We start from the raw sequence: 16,863 nt of genomic DNA, 5'->3' as shown, positions 1-16,863 counted from the left end.
TTAAAAAAAAACAACCCTAAGCAAATCAATAAAACATAAAAAGAAAACCCTTGATCCAAAAGTAGTAGCGGCCCTAATTGCAGAAGGCATGACTGTTTTTTTTTTATTTTGGAAGAAATATCCTTGAAACAACATGCTATTAGTAAGAATACTTGGCATTTTTATAGCTCTCTTCCAGTGCAATCCTATGCCGCAGTTATGTCCTTTCTTAAGAGCAACGCTGCTAGTCTGTAAACATTGGCTCCACAAATCGGCTTCTTCAAGTTTCTCCTTTGATACTTTTTCTGAACTATCCATTCTATGATACCAACAAGCTTTTGTAATTTAAGGACCGTGGGCAAACAACAACATGTTTAGATTTAAAGGTTATATTTGTAAAAGGTAAACTAACTGTAGGTACCAAAATTGGGCATCTATCACCCTGTGAAGTGTTGTACACACTTTTGTGCTTCAAGGCCTAGTTTCAGAAATTTGTGCCGTTTTAATCTCAGAAATATAGAACACTTCAGAGGGTCTCAGAAAAGTTTCAGAGACAGATTCTTGGTAGCAGTTCCCTCTGTATGGAATGCCCTCCCTGAATGTAGGCAGCCCTGTATAGGGAAGGTTTTAATGTTTGAGGGGCAGAGTACAAATAATAAAATTACGATTATAATTATGATTGTGTGAGGCGTGTCTCCCTCCCTCATAATTATTCTGGAGGAATTTAAAGATGTCCCTACTCAACCAGGTATTTCATAGCTCAAATCCATTATTCTTGGCACCCTTGAAATTAACTGTGAGATGATTGTTTTAAATGTTTGTTTGTTTGTTTTGACGGCCCTGGGTTCCTTTGGGAAGAGTAAGTTAGAAATAAATTAAGTAAATAATGAGATATGTTTCTATTAGTAAATGGAGTACATATTATGAAGGCACGTCAAGTCTGCAGTGCTTTACCATCCAAAGGAAACTAGCACTAAGTGCTGTCTCTAGTTTTCAACTTTGGCTCCTCCCTAAGGTAAAGGGTAAAGGGACCCCTGACCATTAGGTCCAGTCGTGGCCGACTCTGGGGTTGTGGCGCTCATCTCGCTTTACTGGCCGAGGGAGCCGGCGTACAGCTTCCGGGTCATGTGGCCAGCATGACTAAGCCGCTTCTGGCGAACCAGAGCAGCGCACGGAACGCCGTTTACCTTCCCGCCGGAGCGGTACCTATTTATCTACTTGCACTTTGACGTGCTTTTGAGCTGCTAGGTTCAAAACCCACAGCGCCACCTGCGTCCCTTTGGCTCCTCCCTAGGGGTAGTCAAATATCACGAAGGTCTGCTCATCTATCACTGTGCCAGCATGCAAGCCTTACAGTTCTCAACTGCTGACAAAACTTTTATTTGTTGCCACGTCTAATTTATGACTTCCTTTTCCAAGTGACCTGCTGAAATACTTTACCTGTTGTGGAGAACTCTGGGTAAACTTCAGCACAGATTACAGAATAACCTGATGAATTAGTGAGCGTACCACCCGAAGTCTTGCTTCTGTCTGACAGCTCCAGCACTCCTAGAGAAATATGATAGCGACATTGACAAGCTAATAGTTACATTGACAAACTAACAATACTACAAACTTAGGGCAATCTGCCCCCCCCCCGGGGGGGGGGGTTGAGGTGTTTGGGAGCCAAAACGTCTGAGTTCCAGAGCGTTTGGGATCCAAGATACGACTGTAATTCAATTTTACTAGCAAATCAGAGGTTAAACTAATCCCTTAGAAGAACGTTCGCATGACACACCTACATACTGCAGCCGACACACTAACGTGTTACGGCACACGCGTTGGAAAACTCTGATCTAGTACAACCGCCTGCAATGCAGGAATATGCAGCAATGCAAGAATGTGAAGCTGCCCCATATGGGAATCGAACCTGGAGCCTTGGTGTTATCAGTACCACGCTCCAACCAGCTGAGCTATCCAGGCCAAATGTGTGAAGCTGTCCTGGAGGGGGAGGGAAGGAACCGGCCTCTTTATGTGATGCTACTTACCGTATTTTTCGCTCCGTAAGACGCACTTTCCCCTCCTAAAAAGTAAGGGGAAATGTGTGTGCGTCTTAGGGAGCGAATGCAGGGGGGGGGGAGGCAGGCAGGAAAAGCCCCCAAGAGCCGCACACAAGCTCTGCGTGGCTCTTGCGGGCTTTTCCCCAGGAGGGAGAAGGGACTGACACGGCCAGTCAGTCCCTTCTCCCTCCTCGTAGAAAAGCCCGCAGGAGCCGCACGCTCCTTAAGGGGTGCGCCGCTCCTGTGGGCTTTTGCGGGAGGTGGGGGTATTGTCATAGCCGCACGCAGCCTCTCCTGGCTGGAGAGGTTGTGCGTGGCTATAGAGAAAGCCAAGACAGCGAGCGGGATCCATCCCGCTCGCTGTCTTGGCTTTTTTGCTCTTTGGGGCTGGGGGGAGGGGGAACCCGGGCTTCCCCCAGCAGCCCCAGAAGCTCTGGGAGAAGCAGACAGGCAGAAGATTTTTTTTCTTGATTTCCCCCTCTAAAAACTAGGTGCGCCTTATGGAGGGAAAAATACGGTATGTGCCCTGTTGTGCTCTATACCAGCACACAAAGAGCATGAGAAAATGCTGTGCAACTTGCAGACACTGCCACCATGTCCAGCTATGGAGGATATAAGGGCAAATGGGGACCCAGCACTCACAAATTCAAGAGAGGGTCATTTAGTGTTGCAGCGTTACCTAGATTGCTTTCACCCGATTCTGTAATTGTATCCAGCACTGGTCCCTTCTTTCCTTTCTTTGAGAATGGAGGGAGCTTTTTCGAAAGACTTTCAACATCAGGAAGCTTCAAAGAAAAAACAGAGGAGGAAATTAACTTTCTAACAAAAACAGTCAAAATACGAGTAACAAATTTATGTCCACCAGTGCCGTACACACAATTCCGTAAGTCTAAGCAGTGAGAAGGGCAAAGTTATTAGGAGCAGGTTGTCAGTAGCCCAGTACAGTGTAAATGAGCTGTTTGTATTAGCCCAACTCTGCTAAACTTTCACATCCCAATTACCTTATTCAGAAATTCCATGCCAAATTCTGAACTGAAATAGGGGGGGATGACTTTGTTCCTTATCTTCATAAGACATTCCTTTCCATCCTCAATTTCCTGCCTAATTGGAAGAAAAAGAAGAAATCCACAACACTATCATGATTTTACTCTGTTTTATAACCAGGAATTATGGATTGCCCATAGTTAAGTCTAGAATGTTAAAAAGTGAAAAACTGGGCAAATTTGCCCCACCAGGACAGGAGAAAAACCACCCCTCCTTTCTTTCTTTGTCGAGAGAAAATGGAGTACACCTCCAGGGTGAAGTCAAACGGCTGCATTAGCAGCACCAAAGTGATCTCCCCGGGGTGCAAGCCTGGGAAGTGTGTCTGGAGGTCCTGGGCTGCCCAGACAAGAAGACCCCACTCTTGGCCTCACTGATGGGGGTCCAAAGGAAAGCAGAGCAATACCATATTGGCCCAAATATAAGCTACACCTGAATATAAGCCGCAGCTTTAAAATAGAAGGGGGGAAAAGAAAAAAATACCTGAATATAAGCCACTCCCTTCCTTGCTGCTCCTGGCTGCATACTGAGGGGGGGCAAGGCGATGCATTGCCAGAGGTCTTTCCCCTTCCTCACTTCCTTCCTTCCTTCCTTGGGGGAAAACTACGCTCCCGGTGCTGTCCCTCCCACCCCCCCGCTCCTGGCTGCATACCGTAAGGTCATGAATATAAGCCACACTTTAACTTTTCATGGTCAGAATTTGGGGGGGGGGGAGTGTGGCTTATATTCGGGCCAATACGGTACATTTGGGACCAGCGTGGCTGCAGGAGTCGCCGGAAGGAGGCATACAAGGTTTGATCCAACCACCTTAGGGACTTGTCAGATTTATGTAGGGTTTATTCCTTGGCCCTTTCTTCTCCCGAAGATATCCCGCAAGCAGCAGGGGTTTCCAAAATCTACAGACTCAACCCCATTCTTTCTCCCCCTGCACCCCACCCCAGCTTCCACTTGGGAACTTCTGAATCCTACCCTTAAACTAGCAGCACTGTTACCTGGTCTGTGCAAGCTTGACCTGCCAGAAAGATATATCCTGTGCCTCTTCCTGGCTGTATGAGAAGAAATGAAGAAGTTCAACAAATATTATTTTTGAAATATGACACTGAAATCTTATGCAATGAAATAATACAATATATGAAATCTTTTAACAACTTTACCTTCACTTGTAAAGATTCCTGCAACTGACCTGTAATAATACCTGTGAGTAAATAATTCACTCCCAATAGCCTCAGGAGCACTTTTTTACTTGAACGTAAAACACGCATCATCAGAGCTTGTGATTTAGGGCCTAGCTAGAGAAGACGACGGAATCTGCGACAAGTTATGTTAGCATAATTGTCCAGATCAGGCTAATTACAACAACACACACCTTACAGGTAATGAATAAGTCATGGCTGTGCATTTATGACAACATCTTATTATACTGAACTCTTACCGGAACCTCTGCCAATATTCTTCTGTTTTCTTTGCAAGCGACTCCCTTGATGGATGGTGTGAGTGTGAAGCCACTGCCTGCTCATATATTTCAGCAATATGAGCTGTAAAGCCACAAGAGAAAGCAATGTACCAACATGTCTCAATCTGTTCTGACATTCACATACCTGTGTTGTCCTCTGTTCTGCTGCTATCACCTGATTTTATACAGGTCTTTCTTCTGCTTCATTGTCCACCAATGCAGAAATATACTATATATGCATTTTTACGTATATCATAGAGCACAATTTATGTACATGCATATTTCAGCCGTAAATAGATATCTGCGAATTAATGACTTCCCCAGTGTTTTCGTTTTCAAAGTTAAGAAATTTCCAGAGGGGTAACTATTCATCTTTTGCAGCAAGAACACCAAAGAGCTTTGTGGCACGAGAATTTATTTTTCTGATTGTGAGCTGCAGAACCACTTTTTTATGAGGAGAATTGTAAATGAGAGACCTTTAAAATGGTGGCACCTCTCCACGCATGGTCTATAAGAGGGAAGGAGGAAAGGGTTGTTTATATCCACCAACCATTATCACTGGCAATTCTCCTTGCCAGCAGTTCTTTAACAGATATTACTCAAGCACTAGCAACAGGATTTCCCTACTGGTCCCAAAATGTAATTATAAAAATAAAAAGCTAACACAGAATATTTGTGGCAGATGAAGAGAAATATTGCACACAAGACTCACTAGTGATTTTTAAAGAGCAAAGCACGTTTTCTCACTCTTACCTCTGCTGCCTAGATCTTCTGAAGGTTCTTCGAGGTTAGGGAAAGACTGCAATGAAAAAACATTGCTTGAGTTGTGTAGTTCTAAATTTTCCAGGGCATTTCAGCCACACCAAATATTTAACAAACAGCTATTATGGGGCTTAAAGCCACCAAAGGCATTGGCGATACAGTGGTGTGTGTCATTCCTGCTGTCAATATGTGTGTCTGGAAGAAGATGATTATTTTGAGAGACCAGGATAGAAATATGAGGAAGATTTCCACTGCAGCACATTGCTCTTCTGCAGTCTAAAAATTAAACAGCAGACAGACCCATTATATGGATACATATAATTACCACTTCTGTACTTTTTACTTTTTTCTGACTTGCAAGCAAGGTTTAGACTTATTACAAGTTATTGTAAGTTTAAATTAACTCTGCTGCAACTGGATTTCTTATAGACTGTGCCAATTCTGAATGTACTGGATGTGTGACCATTATGCTCATTTGCCTTCAGTAGCAGTAAAGCTCTGCTGGATGAAATACAACTGCCTCTGTTTTTGGTACCATTGGTCCATGCTTACTCCTGACAGGTCTCTCCAGTGTCTGGTTATGGTGTTTCTGGCTGCTGAAAGTAGGTGGGTTATGAGTTCTTTGTGGTGTAAATGGGCATTGTTGTCTTGGAAGATGTTTAGTAGGGCCAATTCTGGGGTGATATCTAATACTTGTTTAGTTATTTTACATATTTCTCGTATGGCTGTTGCCCAGAATAGTTGGATTTTGGGACATTCCCACCACATGTGGAGGTATGTGCCTGTGGAGGTGCACCCTCTCCAGCATTTTGGTGAGGTTCCTGGGCGTATTAGCGCTAGTTTCCTTGGTGTTAGGTACCACCTGTAGGTGAGTTTCAGTGTGAGTTCTTTTCTTTTCGTTGATATGGATTTAAAGTATGGGAAACAGCCCTACTGGAAAAATTAACTAATAAACTGAAACTGACACGGGGACAAACAGAAGAAGACACCTTCACCCCGGTATGGCTCCCCTTTATCACATACACAGCCCAACAAGACAATGACAATAATCCACCAACAGCATACAAATCAATATGGCTAACCTGATCCAAAACACCCACCCACCTCACTCACACACGAAAACAAAGATCACCACAGCCAATCACAAACAAACAATCACACCCTACGCCAACCCCAAACTCTCTCACTACCAAAGGAACACAAGTGAACAACACAAACAACGCTGACACCAAACTCTACATACACTAAGCATAATAGAAACACTGCCACCCGACCCCACCCCCATCCATCTTCCCTCTCTCCACCCCCCCTTTCTCTTTTCTTTCTTTTTTCTTCTCCCCCTAATGCCTCAACAAAGGAAACGGATTTGTAAAAATGTTACATGGAAAAAAAATACGAGGCATTACACTTCTGTAAAACAAGAAAATCCTAAATAAAATATTAATAAACTGCCTCTGTTTTTTGCAACGTGTTTAAGTTTTTACTCTGCTAACCAGACATTGGAATCTGCTCTGGATCAATATTGTATAGAATTTCAATGACAGTGGCACCAAGCCAGCTGGATCTAATAGAGACATTTAGCCTAGCTGCTGGTGTTGCAGAAAAGATGTTTGTATCATACTCTGCCCTCCTTCTACCCTGTCCATTTCTGTTCCTTAGCTATCTCTCTACAACAGTTACCGCATTTTTCCGTGTATAACACACCCCTGTGTATAACACGCCCCTTATTTTGGGGGATTCAAATTTAAGAAAATGTGGATGGGGGTTTCCAGAGTTGTTGACCTAAAAAAACCTCACCCGACAGACCAACAATGGCAATCATACATGTCACCGAAGCCAACAATTGTCTGCCCACTCACCGCCATTCGCCAGCACAACAGCTGCAACAGCAGCCAATCGGCAGCAGCCCTTGCTTCAGCCACGAATCGATTGCCCTTCTGCAGGTAACAATCTCCTGCTCGTGGCAGCAACCGCTCCCCTGCCCCACCTATTAACTGCCCATGTATAAGACAACCCCACCTTTTTTACATTAAAGGTAAAGGGACCCCTGACCATTAGGTCCAGTCGTGACCGACTCTGGGGTTGCGGCACTCATCTTGCTTTATTGGCCGAGGGAGCCAGCGTACAGCTTCCGGGTCATGTGGCCAGCATGACTAAGCCGCTTCTGGTGAACCAGAGCAGCGCACGGAAACGCCGTTTACCTTCCCACCGGAGTGGTACCTATTTATCTACTTGCACTTAGACGTGCTTTTGAACTGCTAGGTTGGCAGGAGCAGGGACCGAGCAACGGGAGCTCACCCCGTCGCAGGGATTCAAACCGCCGACCTTCTGATCAGCAAGCCCTAGGCTCTGTGGTTTAACCCACAGCGCAACCTGTGTCCCTTTTTTTACATTATTTTCTAATAAAACAATCTTGTGTTATACACCGAAAAGTACGGATGCCTTTGCAGTGCACAGCTGCTGTTAATGTTTCCCATCATCTTCATTTCCCTTTCCTTTTGTCGGCTGCAAGAGTGAGGGCATGGAAAGGAATCTCTGGCACCTGTCATCAAACACCTACTCTTCCACTCCATCCCCACAAAGAAACAGCCATGCACCTTTGCAGCTTAGTTTTTACAGCTCTTTTCTTCAGTTCCTCTGCTCTGCAACCATGCTTTTTAATTTTTTATTTCTCCAACCAGCAATCAGATGTTACCATGAACTTATGCCTTGAGTTCGGCAAGCATCACCTCCTACTTTGGAGCCATTTCCTGGTGAGGGAGCAGGGAATCAAAAGCTGCTTTTGCTAAGGCACACTTAGATAGTGTCACCTGTTACTTGCAATGGCTGCCAGGAACAGAATCTCATTTTGACCACTCCGCCATTTACTCAACACCCACTCTTCTGTTTCTGTATTTTATTTCTGTGCCTTGCTATCAAAGAAAAGACTTCAAAGAAGTTCCATTTACGTTTCTGATTCCAGCTGCAGCTGTGAACAGAGTGGAACTGGGCAGAGAAAAGGTTCCTGATACGAGACAATGAAGTGAAGGAAGTGCAAACCCAGAGTTTTCTGGTTCAGAAGTAATGGTTAACAATGGGGCGCTACAAAGGGGAAGAAATAGGAGAATGTAAGGGAAGGAGAAAACAGACCCCAAGGTTTGGGGAAATGCAGAACTGAGCCGCTGTTGTAATGAAGGTAGTGTCACTCTCCCTTATAAAGGGAATTTAAGGGAACTGGAATTTAAGGGAACAACGAAACATGCAGTCCTTACCATAACTAGCTTGAGAAGGTCAGCAGCATTTTCTTTCTCTTCTTCCATTCGTGGATCTTTAATAGACATCTCTTCCATTTCTTCTTCTTCCTTCATGATTTTTTCAACGTACTCCTTAAAAACAGGGCAGTGGAGAAGAAACAGGAAAAATAAACTTTCTATTAAAAATGTTCCTTAGAGTAAGCTGTGGTGAAAGTGAAAACTAACAGTTGGTTCTGTGTATGCATTTTAAAGCTTTTGTCAAATTACAATCTTTTTTTTTTTTTTTTTTTGTAGAAATCAGACCTATGTGAGCCAAACGGTGGGTTTTGAGAGTCGCTTCAAGTGTGGCAGTGTTTTGAGAGAACAGGGTGCCTTTAATTTCCGGTTCCTTCACACTTCTATATTGCCTGAAATAAAATTTCACGGGAAATGTGTATGCTCCTTCTACATTGATATGGAAAGATTTTGCATCCCCCAGGGAGGGAGACAGAAAAAATCTATTTTGTAAGTTATAGAGATATAGATAAACAGAATGAGGTGCTTCTGCTGCCTGCGTACTCCACACTATTTCTGTTCAAAGCTGTTCTGAGACAGTTACTGGTATGGAACACACATAACAATCCATTCACACAAAGTCATTTGAGTATGATTCTTTTCAGTTTGGTGTTGCCCGGCACACAAGAAACTTCAAAAATCTGAAATAAATTAAAGTGAAAAAGCACATTTGATGTGACTAAGATGCTTCTGGAACTATTTCTGTTCAAAGCTGTTCTGAGACAGTTACTGGTATGGAACACACATAACAATCCATTCACACAAAGTCATTTGAGTATGATTCTTTTCAGTTTGGTGTTGCCCGGCACACAAGAAACTTCAAAAATCTGAAATAAATTAAAGTGAAAAAGCACATTCGATGTGACTAAGATGCTTCTGGAACTATTTCTGTTCAAAGCTGTTCTGAGACAGTTACTGGTATGGAACACACATAACAATCCATTCACACAAAGTCATTTGAGTATGATTCTTTTCAGTTTGGTGTTGCCCGGCACACAAGAAACTTCAAAAATCTGAAATAAATTAAAGTGAAAAAGCACATTCGATGTGACTAAGATGCTTCTGGAACTGGTTCAAAGCTATCTGACTGCGGAGCTCCCTACATATATCAAAATGCTTCTCTCCTTTCATAAGAGATTTTGGCAGGTTCAGTGGTAAACCTGCAGAAGGTTCCAGGTTCAGTCCCCAGCATCACTCGTTAGATCAGAAACCTGATGGCAGCAAGTGATTGAAAAGACCCCGAAGAGCCACTGAGAATCAGTTCAAAGAGAACTGGACTAGATGGGCAACAGCTCTAGCCTGGTAATATAAGGCAGCTTACAATATGATAACTTTGTACTGGGCCAAATGAGCCTTCAAACTGCAGTACATTATGATGGAATATATTGGTGTTTGTTTGATACGCCAAACATTTCATGAAGGAAAATAGAAGGAAAAGCAAAATGGACAAAAAGATGGGCAAAATGGGGGTGGGGTGGACAAAAAGAATCACATTCCCACCCACATATTTATTAGTCTATTACAGTCATCCTCCTCATCATCATCATCATCATCATCACAACTTGTAACACTAGTGACATATTTAAATGGCTGAACTGCACTATCTTCACACTGGCCCACATGCCAGGAAGTTTCTTCCACACTTTGATCCTTGGAAGGTGTGAAATGACCAGTTTCACAAGTGCTTCTTTGTGTACAGGACTTTGTACTGTCAGATGAAGATGACATTTATCTATGGCTGACCTGTGTGCTGAACCAACAAACTGAAAGTGACAGCCTTCTCAGTGTTGAGCCTTTGGTGTTTGTTTGATACACCAAACATTTCATGAAGGAAAATAGAAGGAAAAGCAAAATTCTGATTGCCTACTCAGAGTGACCACTGGATCGTTGGGGGAAAGGAATATAAAGGGCTTTGTTTTCCAGATGAACCTTGATTAAACGAGAGGTCTTCCTGAGCTCTGGTGCAGTACTGTAGTCTTAGTTCTTTTCTTTTCTTCTGGATCATTCATCAAGCCTGCCTCCTGGTTTGCCATCTGATCCTGCCTGGATTTTCAGTCCTGACTCCTGACTTGCTCTTTAATTCTGATTCCTGATTTGCCTTCTGATATTGACTTGCTCATTGGTTCTAACCCATTAAGTAGAACTTCTGGGAATTTCTTGGACATCATTTAAAGAAGGAAGCGTGAGTCCTTTAATTCAAGCTTCTCTGAGCATTCAGGTTTTTTTAGATGTACTATTGAAAGATGTACTATTGAAAGCTTTGAATTATGGTGCTGGAGGAGACTCTTGAGAGTCCCATGGACTGCAAGAAGATCAAACGTATCCATTCTTAAGGAAATCAGCCCTGGAAGGACAGATCCTGAAGCTGAGGCTCCAATATTTTGACCACCTCATGAGAAGAGAAGAGAAGACTCCCTGGAAAAGACCCTGATGTTGGGAAAGATGGAGGGCACAAGAAGGGGACGACGGAGGATGAGATGGTTGGACAGTGTTCTCGAAGCTATGAACATGAGTCTGACCAAACTGCAGGAGGCAGCGGAAGACAGGAGGGCCTGGCGTGCTCTGGTCCATGGGGTCACAAAGAGTCGGACATGACTAAACGACTAAACAACAACAACAACATTGAAAGCTTAACAGATCAGCTGCGGGTTTGCTTCACTAGATCTTCACAGGGTTTGCCTTACCTTCACAGAAAGCTGCAATTTCTGCCTGAGCTCATCAGTGACTGGTGAATACTGGATCAGCCGGCGGATTTGGAGAACATTTGGACATTTCTGTATAGGTGCAGGAGAACCTGCTAACTGCTTGAATTCTATGCACAGGCCTTTCCAAGCATTCATTCCAAATGGAGGGCCTGGAGTCTTTCTCTGAATCCAAATGACAAAGAGAAAATCAATATTTTACTTGTCATGCATTTTAGTGGGACTTTCTTCTATGCATTGTCTTCTGGATCAACCTATCAGAAAATCTGCTTTCAGCCAGTTGCATCAGAAAGCTTGCTATCATATAGCACCTGTCCTGAAAAATCTACATTGGCTCCCAGTACGTTTCCAACCACAATTCAAAGTGTTGGTGCTGACCTTGAAAGCCCTAGATGGCTTCGGCCCAGTATTCGTGAAGGAGCGTCTCCACCCCCATCGTTCAGCCCAGACACTGAGGTCCGGCTCCGAGGGCCTTCTGGCGGTTCCCTCACTGCAAGAAGTGAAGCTACAGGGAACCAGGCAGAGGGCCTTCTTGGTAGTGGTGCCCACCCTGTGGAATGCCCTCCCATCAGACATTCTGTTTAATGTTCTGTTGGGAGCTGCCCAGAGTGGCTGGGGAAACCCAGCTACATGGGTGGGGTATAAATTATTTTTCTTCTTCATTAATTTAGCATCATCATCATACGAACTATGTATTAGGGTAGTAAACATAAAAGCCTGAAGGATTATTGCTTTTGAACCTTGGATTATGTTGCTATTTATAATCATATGCCTCTCCTCATATGAAGCAGCCCAGACTCTGTGGTCATCAACTGAGGCCTCCCGCAAGGAGTCTGGCAACACAAGAACAGGCCTTTTCTGTGGTGGTTCCCCATTTGGAAAATGCTCTCCCCAGGGAGGCACCTTTGATACCTATCTTTAGGAACCAGACAAAAACATTCCTCTCTCCTCGGGCCATTGGTTAATTCAACCATCTACTGTTCCCATGTTATGCGTGTTTGTGTTTTTATATTGTAAACTGCCCTGTGATCCTTAGATGATAGTCAGCAGGGCTGGATTTAGGTTTGATGAGGTCCTAAGCAACTGAAGGTAATGGGGCCCTTTATATGCCCAGCTGTCCTTTGTCAACAACAAATGGTCGCTGTTTTTTGTGTTGAATATATGCTATATGGTAATTTATGCACCTAATACGTATCTAAAGCCATTTGCACATGCAGAATGTAGGCACCCTATATATAGAAATGAGCAAACCAGTGATATTTTAGGGAGCAGGCTAGCATGACTTACATCATAGGAGCCTACACAACACAAAACATTGTTGCTATATGTAGGTTTTATTTTTATTTTTGTTATCTTATATTTTGGAAATGTACATCCAGGTTTTTTTTCCTTTACATTTTTTTGGGGCCCCCAAGAGAGTGGGGCCCTAAGCTATAGCTTGTTTAGCTTATACGTAAATCCGGCACTGATGGTCAGTATAGAAATTTAATAAATAAACAAAGTAATAAAACAAGGAGCCATTAAATAAGTCAATGATTTTATAGGCAGCGTGATGAAACATTATGAAGGTTCTTAAAAGTGAAGTTAGAAATAGATTCTGATTTCCCCCAGAAGATCCTTCAGAGATGCAGCAGGAGCCGATTTTTACATGCCTAAATCGACATATTAAAATGAGAATGTTTTCCAGGTCACAAACGTTTTAATTAATCTACATCTCTTTTCTTCTCTCCCCATGTCCCAAAGGATTGCTGGGGAAATTACCTTAATGAAGCAATGTCCAAAAACTCTACTAAAAGGCCAAAATTATAAGGGACAGCATACAGCAGCTGGAAATCTGAGGAAAGCTGTTACAGTGACATCGCCAGCACACTCTCCTAGTCATTTGCTTGGCTGGTAGAAGCGGATACTTTTGCATAGATTTTTGTGTCTAGCCAGACAGACAGCTGCATCAATGACAGGAGGAGAAACAGTACAGTGGTACCTCTGGTTACGAACTTAATTCGTTCTGGAAGTATGTTCTTAACCTGAAACTGTTCTTAATCTGAAGCACCACTTTAGCTAATGGGGCCTCCTGCTGCCGCCAGAGCACGATTTCCATTCTCATGCTGAAGCAAAGTTCTTAACCCGAGGTACTATTTCTGGGTTAGCAGAGTCTGTAACCTGAAGTGTATGTAACCCAAGGTACCTCTGTAACTATCTAAGCTTCTATGTTCTTTCTCAACACAACAAAGCATTGCACTATTTTGGCAATATGCTACCTATCTCTTCAGTAACTAAATGTAACTAACCTGAATTTGGAATGGCTAATTTCCTCCTGGAATGTTTTATGTCAAGTTGCACATTTTTTAAAAAAAGTTCTGCGACACAGAGCCTGAACAAGGTCTTCCACCTTTCTTTTCTCATCCTGAGATAAAGTTCTTAACCCGAGGTACTACTTCTGGGTTAGCGGAGTCTGTAACCCGAAGTGTTTGTAACCCGAGGTACCACTGTACGTGGACCCAGTCCAGGCACTCCTGCCCTCAATAAATCATTGTGAATTCTTCAGATGAATATTTTTTTAAAAATTGGCCTGCCAGATCAGTGCAGTCATATCACAATCAAGTACTGAAGGAAGCAATTCTGAACGCTGCATACCTCAACTGGAGGGAAATCTTCCCAGGCCCTTGACTGGAGATTATAAGGGATGATAGTGGACGAATCTCTCTTCATCACCCATCGAGAAGCTTCACTCAAAGGGCGAAGTACGGTAATGCTTAGGATTCCTGTTTTGAAAGACAAATAGAAAAACCAGAGAAAATCACTAGTCATTCTATCTCTGAAAAGATTCAGGTAGGTAGTCATTTTATTTTGTTTTTAGATATTTGTAAGCTGTCCAAAGTAGCTGGGGAAACCCAGCCAGATCGGCGGGGTATAAATAATAAAATTATTATTATTATTATCATTATTATTATTATTATTATTATTATTATTACAACAATGATGTAAGTCTAGACAAAAAACCTGCAAGATCGCAAGAAATGGCTGTGATGAAGAGCTTTGCTTTGCCACATTCACAATAAGAAATAGATGATACACCTGGGGAAAGTAGACTTTTCCAGGAACAGAATGTTGTTCTTTGAATGTCTGAAATTGTGTGGTAGGATGTGCGCCCCCTCCAAAAAGCCAACTGATCGCGGGGAAATTGTTATGTATAGTAATTTAATTCACTGAAATTGTAAATGCTTGCATGTGTTACTATGTGGTTAAATTTGATTGGTTGGTAACTGAATTTTAGAGAGTTCTCCAGTAGTTTTCATGTGGTTGGCTAACACTGGTCACATGGGAGGTACTTAGCGAAAAGTGAGGTTACAGGGAACCAGGTTGAGGGACTTCTCGGTAGTGGCACCCACCCTGTGGATGTCATCAGATGTCAAGGAAATAAACAACTATCTGGGCTTTTAGAAGACATCTGAAAGCAATCCTGTTAAGGGAAGTTTTTAATGTTTGATGTTTTATCATGTTTTTAATATTCAGTTAGGAACTGCCCAGTGTGGCTGGGGAAACCCAGCCAGATAGGCAGGGTATAAATATTAAATTTATCATCATCATCGTCGTCATCAAAACAAGACTGATCTGAATGGAGGATTGTGCTCCTACCTGGGCATTCTTGTATTGGCTCTTGTATAACTGCTGTAACTGGATCACCATATGCATCGGTCAGGTATGCCTCTGCATCCCTGGTACGGAGGAGTTCAGTCCCTGAGCCGTCAGCATACACAATGAAGAATCTAAATCATCAACCCCACACATCTGGTCAGTTCAAGTTCAAGCAAAGTATATAACAAACAAAATCAGAACAGCAGAAGAATGAATGAAAAGTCCAAACTGGGCTACTATAAATTTCCCTCCATGCAAAATTGACTCAGTCACTTCATATGCATTGCTTTTAAAAAAACCTTGGATCATCGCAATGTAGAACAATGAAGGAGGGGCAGACATGGCACAACAAATGGGGTGAGAAATAAAAGAGAACCAAGGAAACATCAAGCAATAGTTAAAATCGTTGGCTCAGGTTGCATATATGTGTAAATAGGCCATTTATCCAAAAGACAAAAAAAGAGCAGTGGTGAAAATCTGGCAGCTGGCCCTATAAATGACATAATGGGCAACATTTATTGATTTCTTTTTTTTATTATTATTAAATATTTATTGGTATTTTCAAAAAACACACAACAAACAAAAACAAAAAAATAAACAAAATAAAAACAACACAAAAAAGCATATTCGAAACTAAACAGAAAAATAGAAAAAACACATACAGTTTCTGATACTTATTTTCCTCAACCTTGTTTCTCAGACCTCCTCACACCTCCCCTTCTTGTATTCCAATTTAAATTGTCAATTCAGCAAGTCCTTAACTTATTTCTTCACCTTAACTTAAACATTTATTCTAACATACTGCTATTTTACTTTACTTCTTTTTTCCATTTCCTCCATTTATTTTTAACAGCCTTATTTTCACTTAATTTAAAAAAAAGAAAAAAAAAACCAATTTCACCTTATTAAAATTACACATCAATACTTATACCTCATTAATTTATTCTTAAACCTTTTTCCTAAGGTCGACCAAAATTTCCCTTCCACGGTTTACCCAATTTCCTTACCACTAACAAAATATAAAACAAACAAAGCAATGCAAATTATCCTTATGTACCCTTTGGATTCCCAACCTCCACCCACCCTTCTCCCGGTTCCAGTCCCCAACCAATATCCATCAGTCTTTATATTATTTATTTAGCCTGGAGATCTCAGGTCCGAGGCCCTTATGTCTCTCTCAGTTCCTTTCTGCCGGTCTCTTTGATAGACCTTGATGTTAAGCCCCAGGTCTCGGAGGGGCTCCGGCCCAACAGAATCGGTGTTGCTTCTAGCCAGTCCTCCATACTTAAAAGCAAAAGCAAAGCCTATGGGGTATTCCAACTCTTGTTTCAAATTTCTTTCAAATCCAAATGTCCCCACAGCTCCAGCTTCCACCTTCAACAAATTTATAATCCTCAGGTCTTCAGATCTCCTCAAAAGAGGATCTCTCCATTTTCCAAATTCCCAATCAAACCAGGCTTTCCGCATCCAGTTTTTATTGTCCTTTTTTATCATCATGTCAGGCCTCATATTGTAGCTCTCCTTTGACTCCTGCAAACCTCCATCTCCTCCTTCGTTTTCTTCGAAAAGAACATATTGCTCCATCGTGTCTACGCTTTCGGTTTCATTTATTTGTTCAGTTGAATAGGCTTCCTGTTTCAAATCCTTATCAGACTCCAAGCTGTTGTTTACTGTCCAGTGTAATAGCGATACCTCTGTAGACAAAGCATCGTACTCATCTTGTAAGTTTCCCAAGAGAACCAGTGCTCTGTCCAATTCTGCTTGGAATTTAGAAACTCCAGCCATTTTTGTAATGTAGTATCCTTGTTACCCCTCTAGGGGGATTTAATTCCTTGATCTTCCTTTCAGCTCAAAAACCAAAAGTCCAGTTATTTTGTATCAACCTTATTTTCAACAAGTTATCCCGAATAAACCAGCAAAAACAGCAGAAACAATGTTCTCTTTTTCCAGCTGACAACTAGCTG

At 42.3% G+C, this 16,863-nt stretch overlaps 1 protein-coding gene across 2 annotated transcripts in view; it reads right to left on the bottom strand.

Annotated features, from left to right (window-relative positions):
• SPAG17 (sperm associated antigen 17) overlaps positions 1 to 16,863 on the bottom strand; it is a gene marked incomplete at its 5' end in the record, with an annotated part of 77,335 nt that overhangs the window by 8,150 nt on the left and 52,322 nt on the right. For both annotated transcript variants that reach the window (XM_083592613.1, XM_083592614.1), the window contains 10 exons: positions 1,420 to 1,527; positions 2,698 to 2,803; positions 3,020 to 3,119; positions 4,052 to 4,105; positions 4,492 to 4,594; positions 5,266 to 5,311; positions 8,526 to 8,639; positions 11,246 to 11,428; positions 13,898 to 14,025; positions 14,900 to 15,030. In XM_083592613.1, the coding sequence (XP_083448739.1) occupies positions 1,420 to 1,527; positions 2,698 to 2,803; positions 3,020 to 3,119; positions 4,052 to 4,105; positions 4,492 to 4,594; positions 5,266 to 5,311; positions 8,526 to 8,639; positions 11,246 to 11,428; positions 13,898 to 14,025; positions 14,900 to 15,030 (1,073 nt within the window). The remainder of the gene's footprint in view (positions 1 to 1,419; positions 1,528 to 2,697; positions 2,804 to 3,019; positions 3,120 to 4,051; positions 4,106 to 4,491; positions 4,595 to 5,265; positions 5,312 to 8,525; positions 8,640 to 11,245; positions 11,429 to 13,897; positions 14,026 to 14,899; positions 15,031 to 16,863) is intronic.

This window comes from Podarcis filfolensis (genome assembly GCF_964270895.1).
Source record: "Podarcis filfolensis genome assembly, chromosome: 17".
NCBI lineage: Eukaryota > Metazoa > Chordata > Lepidosauria > Squamata > Lacertidae > Podarcis > Podarcis filfolensis.
Note: the sequence above shows the minus strand (reverse complement) of the source record. Positions and strands in the feature narration are given on the sequence as shown.